This window comes from Mya arenaria, chromosome 15 (assembly GCF_026914265.1).
Source record: "Mya arenaria isolate MELC-2E11 chromosome 15, ASM2691426v1".
Classification (NCBI taxonomy): domain Eukaryota; kingdom Metazoa; phylum Mollusca; class Bivalvia; order Myida; family Myidae; genus Mya; species Mya arenaria.
In genome coordinates, this window is record NC_069136.1 from 31,113,526 (window position 1) to 31,128,456 (window position 14,931).

Consider the following 14,931-nt stretch of genomic DNA (forward strand, 5'->3'; position numbering starts at 1 on the left):
CGCGCTGTCTCTGTGACAGCTCTTGTTGTTATTAATACTGAGAAATTAGGCCTTGATTGAGAATTTTCATGCTGTTGCTTGCAACACATTACCATTGAATGGATGGGACTCTTTGAAGTCCATCAGGTCCTGCAGAATTATGTCTACATAAGCAGCAATTTATAATATGATAAACATTTGCATTATTGAGTCTATATTGTGAAACTAAGAATGTTATTGAATATGGTCCCAGGTGTGGAATGGCCTATATATCTGTGTTCAATGTCACACACTGTTTGAACCTTTCAGTCCGAACCCCAGTTACCAAACCTAAACCAGAAGATACGGCTGTGATCATGTACACATCTGGATCTACCGGCGTTCCTAAAGGTTAGTATAAGTTACATATGGCACTTGTGTTGGAATGTTTAATTAACAATACTTGTAAGTTGTATACTACTAAACAAGATTCAAGGTGAATGGTTCTGTGTTTCGGTGTTCAAGTTTTAGTAAAAGCCTCTTTTTATCCTTTGTCTAGTAGCGAAGTTTATATTTTTTTTTTTTTTTTAGCTGATTAAAAAAGATACTAGTGTGCTTTTGGTTGTTAGAGTTGATAACCCAGTTTGCTTCAAATTTAAAGTCAGAAGAACCCTCAAAAGAGCTTCTAAAAAGCCAGTTTTTCTTCTAAGGCAGTGTGCTTTTGACCCCAAAAGTTCCCCCAAGAGCCCATGGCCGAAATGGTTTCAGCCCTCCAGCTGCCAGGTCAATCACATCCCTGATATAGTAGTGGTACGTGTTTGTGTGTGTGCATGGGGAGATTTTGTCCGGAGTTTAACTTGAAAAGTTTTTGAGGTATTGACTTCAAACTTCATATACAGATACAGTCGAAACTCGTTGGCTCGATATATCATGGCTCGATATCCTCGTTGGCTCGATTTTTATTTACTCTTCATATAAATTTCGATCGGATGGCTCGATATCTTGAGGGTCGATATTTCTCCACGCTCGAAGTCGTTTTCGCGGTCCCAAACAAGAATTTCACACTTTGATTTGTTTGCTTGGGTCAATGTCATTTTTGCGGGCTCAGTTAAGAATCGTACACCTTGATTTGTTTGATTGGCTTCATTTAGCACAAGGCGCTAATCGATTAAAATTGCTTGACTGATATTATAATTATTATCGAATTTAAATGGTTTAACAGTTTGAATAAACATGCCATCACTTTAAGTTCTGTCTCTAATTGTTATCCACCCCTAAATTACTATGCATTTTGATATAATTTTTAAGCTATATTTGTGGTACCCACTGTTTACAATTGCTTGTTTTCGCATAAATGTATTTTTATTATAAAAAAATAAAAAATAAAATGATATTTTCTAATAATCGAAATAAGTCATTTTACGAAATTTAGGGTGCGTAACTATGCCCAATAAATACTCTTCCTTCTGTTGCGGAAATAGCATAGCCAATAACAAACGAGGTACATGTAACAGATGAAATATAACATTCTGTAAGCAATCCCGCTTGACTCGATATTCTCGAGGCTCGAAGAACTTTGGCCGGTCCCTAGAATATCAAGCCATTGAGTTTCGACTGTATATCTCATTCATGAGAAGTGCAGTGCACAGGATCAATAACTCTGGCTGCAGTATTGTTTTAGTTATTGCCCTCTGTTCATATTCATACTCATTTATGTCCGGAGCATAAATGAAAAAAAAGTCAAAGTCACAGTGATCTTGAAACCGAAAAGCTTGCGGGATAACTAGACAATGCCCAGACCTATGGTTCTCAAACTTGATTTTGAGGTTGTGCGTGACAAGTAGATGACCTCTTTTGATTTTGGGTTCATCAGGTTCAAAGGTCAATGTCACATTCAAGGTTATGTCATACATACTTATTACCTTCTACTAGGAAGACACATGTTTATCCGCAAATATCAGTCTTCATCTCAACATGATGATGTCCTATGTCTACTAATCTTTTACTTTGAATAAACCGTGAATAAACCGTGGTCATAATCTTAAAACTGCCTCCTAGACATTCAATGTGAAATGACAAGCAGCTGTCATTTCAGTCCATGCATATTTGATTCAATTGTCCAAATATTCCTGACAACATGGCGCTAGATGGGCATAATGTTTCGCAAACATCTCTTGTTATATTTTGAAGTACACTTATTGTGTTTTAATTCCTGCAGGAAATGCTATTATTGCCTTATTTATGAAGGCGCATATGTTCATGATTTAATAAAGAGGAACCTTTTCATGGAAGCTTCTTTCTTAGACCATTATTACTCAAAACTGGACAGATTGGGAATGACTAATTTCAAATAACAATTTAAAAAAGAAATATTGCCAGAAAAGCAGCACATCAAAAATCTCAAATTTGAACATTTAAGTGTGGCTGCATTTATGCTTAATTTCAAATGTTGCAACCCATTCTTTGAAGGAAGAATTAAGAAATTAATAACAACTTATAAATAAATACTCAAACCTGTCAACATACATAATATTTCTATTTATTTTCTGTACAGGTGTGATAATCAGCCACGGTAATCTAATGGCAGGGATGTCTGGACAGTGTCAGAGGATAGCGGGGCTGGGACCACACGACACATACATAGGTTATCTCCCGCTGGCTCATGTGCTGGAGCTCAGTGCAGGTCAGGACATTTAAGGTTTACCATTGCTTTCCATGTGCTTTCTATTTTTAAGGCAGGATTTCATTTTGCCTAATAAAGGGATATTTAAGCTTGCCTGCTTTTTCAAAAAAAATAGTATGTCATAACATATTCATTGTCAATGACATGGTCATGTTTAGGCCAGACTTAAAATATTCTCTGTATCCCCTCCCACGACGAGGGTCAATTTAGTGTTTGTCAGTTGCTGTATTATAGTTTTGGTAATAAAAAAAGCAGAAACTTTCAAAACTTAAAGATAAATTATTATCAGTACAATTATGATTATTTACTACAATGGGTACATATATGTCATGCATTTTGGGGTTCCATTTCAATAAGTATCTCGAACATAATCACCATAGATATTGCCTTAAACTGGGCTTGAGCATGTGTTTGTACGTTTCCACCTTGATAAACCCAGTCATCGATAAAGGTTAAGGTTAATTATGTATTCAGGAGGTGGATGCTGGTGTTGCATTTATACATATTTTTCAATCAAGGGATTTAATAAAAAGCCATCCCTGGATGTCGTCCCACAAAAATGTATACAAAATGGATAATACATGTTTTGGGAGCAAACCAATTGTAACTTATAATACATATGCAAATTGGTCATTAGGCATATCACATGAGCATTTGAGGGTTTTCTGAAAGTTTTGTATTTTTGAATTACCAATCACAAAGTTAACAGGTCTTAGATTATTTTGTATTTTCTTGAATACTTGAAGCAAAATTACACATATAACGAAATAACACTAACAATTGCCATAAAATACTTTAATAAATGAAAGGAGAATTTAACAATTGCCTGCTACTGATTCCCACTTAAATCTGCCCTTCATCCAGTATGATAATATTATAATAAAACCACTTGAGTCGGGACTTTGATGCCTTGCATCAATATTCCTTTTGTAGTTTATATGTGTTAAATAATACAGATCAGACTCATATTTATAATCCCAGTCACAAATTATGAGAAGCAACCAAATCTAGGGAAAATACAATGTTGGTTTACAGAACATTTGCTGACACAAAAAGTGATAACAAATGACAGTTATTCAAAAAATGTTTACTTTAAGGTGTGGAACTATTTTGAGTACAACATATAAGTGTGAAACTGCAAACATGTCGAGGAGCATTAAGGACTTGAGTGGAGACTAATTGCCCTGACCACTCGCAATCAATTGCTAAATCACATATACATTAAGCTTATTTCATGAAACATCTTATATATTCCTTACAGCATGTTATCATAACAATTGTTTGTTATTCACAGAGACTGCATCCCTGTCCCATGGTGTGGCTATTGGCTATTCATCCCCCCTAACACTCACTGACCAGTCCAGCAAGATCAAGAAGGGCAGCCAGGGAGACATCTCTGTTCTCCGCCCTACACTCATGGCAGCAGTACCTGTATGTTCCCTCTATTCCACACCTTTCATATTAACAGATACCTGGCAGAGCTTCTCACACTTCATGAAATATCATATTTAACTCTTTAATATTCATAGCAGTCTTAAAATTGCGAAGAAAATAAACTAATTTCACATCATTACTGGGCTGCATGTTATAAGATACCGGTAGATCAACCATGTAGGATAGCAATGTTTGAAATGGAGTATGCCCTATCATATAGTTGTCACTTTCCCCCTAGGTGATAATGGACCGGCTGTACAAGGCTGTATGGGACCGTGTCAACTCCAGTGGACCTTTCCAGAAGGCCTTGTTCATGTTCGCGTATGACTACAAGAGAAACTCCCTGGAGAAGGGATATGAGACGCCATTGTTTGACAAGTATGTAGTTTTCACTTCTTTAGTGATTGTATTCAATGTATTATTCCCTTCACATAAGTTTCTCGATACGGTCTATATTAACAACCTCCACTGTCCATCTGCCCACTTTTCTTTTCTGAATAATTTATAAACCATTGAACATGTCGGATCAATACATTTGTTCACTGTAATTTAAAGATATTGTCATATTTATGGCTTGATATAACTTTCTACTAATGTCACCCTGACATCATTATGTATTCCCTTTTATCGAAGGGAGACCTACTGTTTGTGTCTTTTTGAAGAATAAGGAATGCTATACTACTCTTCCCAGCATCGGCGTCTTGCTAAAGTTTAAGGGCTAGATGGTATTTTTATATTAAAGTCCAATACCTGCTTCATTTAGTTCACTTCATCTTTCACACATTTATTCAGGACCATCAAACTATAAGATTATTGATGGGATTGTATTTGGGGCCCTAAGGCTCAATGTTAGAGTTACTAAAAATAGAAAAATGGTTGAAACTGAATGACATTAGTTTAGAGTTAACATATTGTGACCAAACTTGGTATGTAGGAAATGTTTATGGAGGACTTTCATATGATTGTGTTTGGGGGCCTAGGGTCAAGGTCAAGGTCACTGTGACTTTATGACTTTAAATAGAAAAAAAAGGTTGAAACTGAATATCAAAATCATCGAAAAGCTGGTTTCGTTGTGTTGTTTCTCGTTTGCAGGATAGTTCAATTATATATATATATATATATATATATATATTTATATATATATATATATAGCAAAATTGACTACATAGTTATTTCCCATTGTGCTTTGATTTTTATAAAAACAGTTAGTAAAATTTAGATAATTATAAAATATAACATATTTTTTCTTATGGCGTTTTATTTACCTCCAACTTTGTATATTGTTGGTTTGTAATGATATACGTCATTTAATGTGAATAAATGACATTTTTCAATTTCCATCCTGGTTTATCAATCACTCGAAACAAATGAACTCAACTCATACTTTTAAGAGAGTACTCATAAAATTTAATTTATTGCCTAAGAAATAAATTTATTTATGATACTTTCAAGGGATATAACTCGTTATGCAGGAAATTATTAGTACCGAGTTTACAATTTTGATGGTATTAGTTAACCGTCTCATTTCGCTGATTTTACAATGCAATAATTTCACAAATAATTTATGCTAACCCTATTTACGCAGTATTTTCATAAGCTTTTAATCCCACCCTACCTCACCCACTATATAGGCCAGTACGTTTTTACCGTATCATACCTAATAAGGTCCTTTCCATATTTGCTTATACGCCATGCCTGTTTGTGTTCATATTATTTTACTGTTATCTGTTTACTATTATTTATTTTACTATTATATGTTTAGCAAAATGCTATAATGTTATCTTACCTTTGCTATACTGTTATTTTACCATTTGTCTTACATAATGCATTTTGTATTATTTGATATGTTCTATTGGAGGGCGTTTTATTTACCTCCAACTTTGTTTCGGCCATGTATATTGTTCGTTTGTAACCATATACGTCATTTAAATTGAATAAATGACATTTTTCAATTTCCATCCTGGTTTGTCAATTACTCAAAACAAATGAACTCAACTCGTACTTTTAAGAGAGTACTCATAAAAAATATTTTATGTAAAAAATATAGCTGTTGGACTCATTCTTGGAAACTGATCTCCCATTTCACTGTGATTTACTTTAATTGAATGCTGTTTGACTGTGAGTCTAAACATTTTGGAATGAGTTTTATGAAAAATTGCAACATTTTGCTGCATTGCTGAATCCACCTGCTTTTTCCCTATAAACTCAGTTCTAATGTGTTCACTTTACATTTCATTTCTTTTGACATGCTCCTTTTCAGAGTGGACATTAGTTTCTTTATGCTGTGCTTTTCCTTTTCCCAGATTGTTGTTCAGTAAGATCAGAGAGTTGCTGGGAGGTGAGATCCGTATGATGTTGAGTGGCGGGGCCCCCCTGTCAGAGAAGACCCAGCGCTTCATGAACATCTGCTTCTGCTGCCCTGTTCTGCAGGGGTACGGCCTCTCAGAGACATGTGGGGCAGGCACAGTCACGGATGGTGAGATTGGTGGATATATTTCTGTTGAGTTACATGTAAACTATGCAATTGAGCTTGTGAATCAGTTAAACATTAAAAGTTAAACATGTTGCAATTTTGCAATTATAGATGAGGTCATGTTATACTGCCCTAACTTGAACTTTAACACTTTCAAACTTGTTTGATGTCACCTCGCAGCATTGGCATTCACAGTTGACCTTATTGAAGGCTGTCAATCATACGAACGGCACACCAACATACCTTATATTTTCCAAAGATGTTCATATTCAGGAGTTTTGCTGTGTGATACTTTTACATCTGTTGCTAGCAGTCTTTTGATGTTCCTGTTGTTCAAAATTGGGGTGGACTTATCTTTGACTGCCACTTCTCAATGCTTTCAAACCTGGAAATACTGAACAAAACATAGTTGAATGCTTTATTTAATTTGAGTTGATATTAATGTTTATGATGCCTTCAGTTGGAGACACGAGCACAGGGCGTGTGGGGCCACCGCTAACCTGCTGTGAGATCAGGCTACGGGACTGGACAGAAGGTAACATACTGTAACACCTCATTCCACTGATTTATGCAGCAACTTGACCAGACTCTTATTTTAATGGGGGCATCCTTAATTGTTTTTATTCTTATTTTTAAGCTTAATAATTATAAACACAATGGTGAAGAATGTTTTATTTACTTTCTCATAATAAGTTGCACTTGTTGACACGAGAGTGTGGTGTTGGTGATCACCAACCATACTGACACATGCCAAGGCTGGGAACTTTTATTGGGAAGTATTAAACCAGGGATATCTTCGGGACAGTGAACTATCCAGACAACCAATTGAAGAAATAGAACATGATGTGTTACAATTATTGAAGGGGCGGGTTGGGGGAATATCTGATTCTGTTTATTTGGTTTTGTGTAACCTTCAGGCAACTACACCACTGGAGACAAGCCATACCCTAGAGGGGAGATCCTGGTAGGTGGGGGGAATGTTGTCCAGGGCTACTACCAAAATGAAGAGCAGACAAAGGCTGACTTTATAGTCATTGATGGCCTTAACTACTTCTGTACTGGCGACATAGGACAGTTTGAACATGATGGCAGTCTCAGGGTCATTGGTAGGATATTGTTAGAAATATATATCATCTTAGTTATGTTGGTTATTTTCATTTATATTTATTTATAAATCAGACCAAGTTTACCTGTCTTATCATTAACAAAAAAGTGTATGTTGTTAAGCAGTGCTTTGGGGAGGATTAAGGAATTTGAGAAGTTTGTCATATTTTGTTTTTGTCATAAACAGTTGCTTCTCCTAAAGCACTCGAACACTTACCATTCTTCTTGATGGTTAGTCCCAATGTATTCAATGCAGAACTCAAGGCAACAGAAAGAGAAGAGATAATCTTTGAAATCAATAAAAGTTAGCCAAGCTGATTTTAATTTGTCAATAAACATGGTCCCTTGCGTCAGGGCAGGGTACAAACATGGCACTGAGTCGACACGGCAAGGATTCAACATTGCATCCAGGGGTCAGGGCAGGGTATAAACATGGCACTGTGTGGATGCGGCAAGAATAGAACATGGCCCCCAGGGGTCAGGGCTGGATATGAACATGGCACTGAGTGGAGCAGGCAAGGAATGAACATCGACCACAGGGGTCAGGGCAGGGTATAAACATGGCACTGAGTGGATGCGGCAAGGAATGAACATGGCCCCAGGGGTCAGAGCAGGGTATAAACATGGCACTGAGTGGACCGGGCAAGGAATGAACATGGCCCATAGGGGTCAGGGTAGGGTATAAACATGGCACTGAGTGGATGTGGCAAGGAATGAACATGGACCCCAGGGGTCAGGGCAGGGTATAAACATGGCACTGAGTGGACCGGGCAAGGAATAAACATGGCCCCCAGGGGTCAGGGCAGGGTATAAACATGGCACTGAGTGGATGCGGCAAGGAATGAACATGGCCCCCAGGGTTCAGGGCAGGGTATTAACATGGCACTGAGTTGACGGGGCAAGGAATGAACATGGCCCCTTGGGTCAGGGTAGGGTATAAACATGGCACTGAGTGGACGGGACAAGGAATGAACATGGCCCCCCAGGGGTAGGGCTGGATATAATCATGGCACTAAGTGGACAGGGCAAGTTATGAACATGGGCCCAAGGGGTTGTTGACCACAAGGAACACAAAGGATGGCAATGTTTTATCTTTAACATATTTTTTTCAAAAAACACTCGAGTCGTTTTTCATTGTTACAAAAAGCAATATATCTTGTCAGAAAGTGATGGCCCTATTGTAATAAATGTCACAGGAAAGTTCTTTGGTTGACCCGCTGCCAACATATTTCATGCCATTGTCATCAGTTAACAAGCATGCCTGCTAGGGGTTGAGGCTATATTCCCTATATGACTATGGCAGATTCTTGACTGAAACCAGAATTCCTTAGGTAAATTCTTCAAAGTTTATTTAAAGTGCTTGCCTATTTCAGTCTCAGAAAATCAGGTTAGAGATCTACGTCCATTATTGTCCTGCACTTCTTTTGCAGTCATTCTGATAAGATTCTGTTCAAATTTTCCATGTAAGGAACTAAAATTACCTTTATTTAGATGTCAATAAATTTATTAGGTCTGATATCAAAATCAGTTTGCCTATAATGGCAGCATATAGCCAAAAAAACATGTAGATAATTCTTATCAAAATTATATGTGTATTTTTATTATGTTTTTCTTGCTATGAAGTGCAAAACTCTTTTGTTTTTATTTTAGATCGCAAGAAGGACTTGGTAAAGTTACAACATGGCGAGTACATATCCCTCAGTAGGGTTGAGACTGCGTTGAAAATGAGTCCCCTTGTTGACCAAATATGTGTGCATGCAAACAGCAGTCAAAATGTATGTATGCCATTTTTAGCTCAACTATTTAAAGAATAAGGAGGGCTATACTACTCGCCCCAGCGTGGCGTCGGGTGTCAGCATCCGGTTAAAGTTTTAGGGCAAGTTGGGATTTTCTCTTATAAGTCCAATACCCTTTCTTCATTTCACTTAATACTTCACACAGTTGTTCAGGACCATCACACAATGAGGTTACATAACTCCATACTATCCTTAATACAAGTTATGGCCCCTGATTGACTTAGGAACTTAGGTTAAAGTTTAAGGGCAAGTTGGGAAGTCCAATACCTTTCCTTCAATTCACTTAATACTTCACACATTTGTTCAGGGCCATCATGTAATGAGGTTAGATAACTCAATATTATCCTTTATACAAATTATGGCCCCTGATTGACTTCGGAACTTAGGTTAAAGTTTCAGGACAGGTTGGGATATTTATTAATAACTTCTATACCTTTCATTTAATTGACTTAATACTTCACATAGTTGTTCAGGACCATCACACAATGAGGTTACATAACTCCATACTATCCATGATACAAGTTATGGCCCCTGATCGACTTAGGAACTTAGGTTAAAGTTTTAGGGTAGTTTGAAGTTGTAGGGCAAGTTAGGATTTTAATAAAAAAAACTTGTCTACCCTTCATTCAATTGACTTGATACTTTGCACAGGTACTGACGACCTTCTTACAATAAGGTTAGATAACTCCATTTAAACCCTAAATACAAATTATGGCCCTTGATTGACTTTTTTTAAATTTTATTTTTATTTCCTTTAACAGGCACATTTTTAAATTCTTAACCAGATTTTCACAAAGGGAAAACAAGTTATTAGAATGACTTGCGTCATTGTTTTGGTGGGCTGGTGGGAGGGCAGCGTCAAAGTCACCTTATGTATCGAATAATTTTAGCTAGGTTTGACATATAGTGACCAAACTTGGTATATAGGAAGAGTTTATGGAGACCTTTCATGGGATTGCATTTGAGGCCCCTAGGATCAAGGTCAAGGTCAAAGTTACTATTAATAGGAAAATGGTTGGTATTGAATAACTTAACTTTTCTTAAGTAATGGTCGACATATTGCGAGCAAAATTGGTATATATAAAGAGTTTATAGAGACCTTTAATGATATTGTGTTTTTGGCCCCTGAGAGTTATGGTTACTGTTTTCTTTTTGATTTGATTTTTTTTATTGCTTTGGACAGGCACATACATCATTATTGTATTCACTTCTAAGTCAAAGCGGCATAGTCGACTGTGCTGTCTTACTACAGCTCTTGTTTAATAATTGTACAGTGGTATCAAGTTGTTGACTGTTTCTTATTCAACTTTGTACCAATGTGTGCTTTGTTGAGAAATTTTGTTGTCATTTCAGGGTGAAAGCTTTATTATGTTAACAATATGGCATTTTAAAAAGTCTGGAAAGACCATTTTGAAGGGGAAGTTCTTATCATTGATCTACATGTACCTTTCATTTTAAGTAGTAAAATAAAAAAATCAATCCTACACACATTTACTTGAAATGCTAACAATTGTGTGGTTGCAGTCCTGCATTGCATTGGTGGTGCCAAACCACAAGGCCCTCGGTGAACTAGCCACGAATCTGGGGCTGAGGGATCTCGAGTTTGAGGATATGTGTACCAACTCAAAGATTGAACAGGCTGTCCTGAAACAACTCATGGACACTGGCAGAAAATGTTAGTTTGTTACATACTGTTTTGTATATTTCTTGGGTTAAGTCATTTCAAATGTTCCTTTCTTGTTTGGTATTTCAGATCAGGCTCTGATAAAAAGGGAGTTATCTTCTTAATATTGTTAAGATATCATATATACAAACAGTGTATAGCTCATTTAATAAGTAAGTTATTTAATAGTTATTTGTCATCTCTGCTAAAAACTATTTATTTCATTATTTCATAAAATATTAATGCATTTTTTCAGCCAAATTGGAAAAGTTTGAAATCCCAGCCAAGTTGAAACTGGTAACAGAAGTATGGATGCCAGATACTGGACTGGTTACAGATGCATTCAAACTGAAGAGGAAAGTCATAGAAGAAAAATACAAACCCAGTCTACAAAGGATGTATTCAAATGTGGACTAGTCTTATCAACTGAACTTTTGCTTTTGCTGTATGAAGAGTATTGTTATTAAATTATAATATATAATAACTTAAATATTTTTAGACTTAAATTGTCATGACATGATAAAAACATGACAAGAAAAAATGGAAATTTATACTGTATTTAAAGTTAAATAGCATATATTTACACCTCAACTTCCATTCCTTAAATGAACTGCCTTTCGGCAATTGCGTTCATCAATTGATGAACGCAACATCTTCGGATATGTTCGGATCGCAATTCATCGCATAACAATATACATGCAAATTTGATCTTGTTATTGTTTGTATTGTGTCATCAGGTCTCGTAAAATATAAATCAACATTTTAGAAAGTGCTAAGTTATTATATTTTAAAACGTTTTGTTACCAAAAGTGTTTTAATTTTACGTTTAAAAGTGATTTCAAGTGGTTGATATTTTCCTGCGTTATTGTGACGTCATTTGAAAAAAAAAAATGTTTCCGGTAACAGTCGGGTCGTACTATTTACAGAATAGGAAAGAACGGATACTGAATGGTAATCCGAAATGAAATGAAGTATTTTTTTAACGTTTCTTGAATTAAATAATGAACTATTGGTGTAAATATAAGGAATGAATTGCGGGGTTGATGTCATTATCGGGGATATGAACTCAATTGGGCTGGTCAAAGTACGCGTGGAGTCCTTCCAGATGGTATATTCAAGTAATACAACAGCATTCCAAGTTTTCACAATTGAAATGCATTATTGACACACAGGATCTATTAAACATGTGAACTTTGCCTTACCCATGCTATTATGACTGTGTACAGTAGGTAATATGCTTATAAAGAACAAATGTAGAACAGTTTTTGCAGTAATGATACTTTGTTAGTTTTTGTGCCATGTTATTGTTAGCGTCTAATGTCCCAATATTTGTGCTTTAATTGGAATCTATTTCTCTGGTCTTAACATGTTACCTGTAGAACTAAAAGTTGTTTATAAATGCGTATAATGATTGTACAATTCCTGTAAATGTGGGGTATTGTTCTGTTAGTGTTGCTCAAATGTTGCCCTTGATGTATGATTGTTTTGATGTAGTGTACATTGAATACTAGGTATTCTTGTGAGGCATTTTGGCATTCATTGTAGTGAAACTCATATAGCAAGAATGATGTTGTAAATATTTTAAACAGGCAGATAGTGACAAAATCAAGTTTTAGTATTAGATACTATGTTTTATAAAGTTTCATTTCCCCCAATTTATAGTGCCATTGACCCGTTATTGCACAAGTAGAGATCACATGATGTTTATGAATAGGATCGGATTTACATAAATAATAACACCTGATGATCATGTTAAAAATAATATCTATTGTATACGTAGTTTTATTACTCCAGATTTTTGTAGCATAATAAACTGCTTTAATATTATTTTGTCATAAATATTGTCATCTATAATAAAAGGAATATGAGATTGTGTATGGTTGTCTAAGCTTCTGGATTAGACCCATCAAAAGAATTCATCAGAAACCTGTTCAGAAATATTTGCTTTATCGTGCTGTTTTTTTGTTTCATTTTAAATATTCCTCCTCATTCCCACTGAGTTGGCATACTACTTATTGGCTGTTACCACCATTGATGTTCAATGCAGCTTGTTTTGGTAGATAGCCAGGAGACCGGGGGAGTTAATGTTTTCTTGTCCAAGGGTCATGGTATAAGCGGAGTTTATTCCAGTACCAATATTGGGGATGTATGCTCATGGATCCGTCACCGGATCACCAGAAGGATTCACTGTCAATCTATTGCAAAACTCTCCGAAGAAAACACCGCTAAATTTATCAAAGTTAATCAAATTTTATTAAGTGGGTATTTTACAAGTCTAGTATAGGGGATTCGCGGTCACACTCAGTAAGAGTAAGTTATTTATTTTTGCTCTACTAATTAATTTATTAATCTATTCAGCAGCTGAGCGGCACCTTGCTTATGCCCGGCTGCCGAATTGTTTGCTAATTGTTGAGTAAAGCAAAACTAGTCAATAACTATTACATAGAAATAATAATAATAGCAATACCATAGTGTGTATTTGTAGTTAAAGGCCTCCAGCCTTAAAAATGCAATAAGTTATATGATCTGTAGTATGGTTAAGTGTGACATTGATGATACAAAGTGAAGGAACTACAATATTGGTATAATGGCATTAGTATTTACATTTTGTTCAAACGGTTATAATCGCTTAATTGAAACATTGACATACGTGCTTGGCAATGTTTTTTTCAGTAGCCATAATTCTTGAGAATAATTGTGCGTTGAATCAAGTATTGTTCATAATAAGTTTTGTAATTAAGAAAGGATTCCAATGCTCAAAGCTGCACTCTCACTGATTGAACGTTTTGACATTATTTTTTTTTGTATTGGAACGAGCAGTTTTTGCAAAAATATCTGACATCCAGTAATAAAAGACTGATGACAATAGATCAGATCACAGATGTTCATATTTCCTCTCCAAAATTGATATTTAATGTTTTTTTCTTAAACCGTTAGTAACGGTTTAAGCCATAAAACATGAATTTTGGAATGAAAATGTGAAAATCTGCGATTTGATCTTTGTCAACTGTCTTTCAACACTGGTTTGCAGACATATACGCAAACATTTGCTAATGCCAATACAAAAAAATAAAAAAAAGTTGGAAAAACGGTTAATCTATGAGAGTCCAGCTTTTAAAATGAAAAAATGTAATATATCTTAGACCACGAATTCATTCAAGTTTAGACAGTACATCAAGGCGCGTAGCTGCCTATACGCGAGTACGCGGCTGAGTGCACAATATTCTGACATTTAAAACATCAGCCAAAGTTGCAGTAGACGTACTTGATTACGTGATTCTAAAACTGTCCATTTTCCAGTACTATATAAAGCACATCAGAATGACCAGAAAGCAATTGTTTTCAAAATTAACCGAGGGGGAATGTCCCCCGAACCCCTCTAGCACAATTATGAATCTACATGGTTAAAGTGCTAGCTACGCCCCTGGCATGTATCAGCAAAAACCTGAAATCTCTGCCAGTTTTGCTCGTTTTACCTTCAGTTTTGGAGATGCCAAAGGCTTTGTCGATTCAAACCGAACTAGAGGCACTCTAATTTATTTTTAAGAGCCAAATGTGATAAAAACAATACTAAGAAAACAATGTTTTTTAATCATATCTCTTATTATATTGACGATACAATGCGGTGCATCATATATAAAGACCATTTCGGGACTGCTTTAAATCGAATCGAAACTGATTTTTAGGTATCAAACGTTACTGCTGCATTTCGCAATACTGACCTGTTAAAATGATATGATACTATGTTGGTGACCACAGAGACACTAGCAGTATTTTTACCTTTATTAATGGGCACGAATTTCTCACTTCTCGTGGTGAG

General features: G+C 35.8%; 1 protein-coding gene across 2 annotated transcripts in view; it reads left to right on the plus strand.

Annotated features, from left to right (window-relative positions):
* LOC128219923 (long-chain-fatty-acid--CoA ligase 4-like) overlaps positions 1-12,986 on the plus strand; it is a 33,660-nt gene extending 20,674 nt beyond the window's left edge. For both annotated transcript variants that reach the window (XM_052928100.1, XM_052928101.1), the window contains 10 exons: positions 289-369; positions 2,513-2,641; positions 3,936-4,072; positions 4,314-4,453; positions 6,379-6,551; positions 7,009-7,083; positions 7,466-7,654; positions 9,303-9,427; positions 10,973-11,123; positions 11,368-12,986. In XM_052928100.1, coding sequence (XP_052784060.1) covers positions 289-369; positions 2,513-2,641; positions 3,936-4,072; positions 4,314-4,453; positions 6,379-6,551; positions 7,009-7,083; positions 7,466-7,654; positions 9,303-9,427; positions 10,973-11,123; positions 11,368-11,528 — 1,361 coding nt within the window. In that variant the 3' untranslated portion in view covers positions 11,529-12,986. The remainder of the gene's footprint in view (positions 1-288; positions 370-2,512; positions 2,642-3,935; positions 4,073-4,313; positions 4,454-6,378; positions 6,552-7,008; positions 7,084-7,465; positions 7,655-9,302; positions 9,428-10,972; positions 11,124-11,367) is intronic.
* The last annotated feature ends 1,945 nt before the right edge of the window (positions 12,987-14,931 follow it).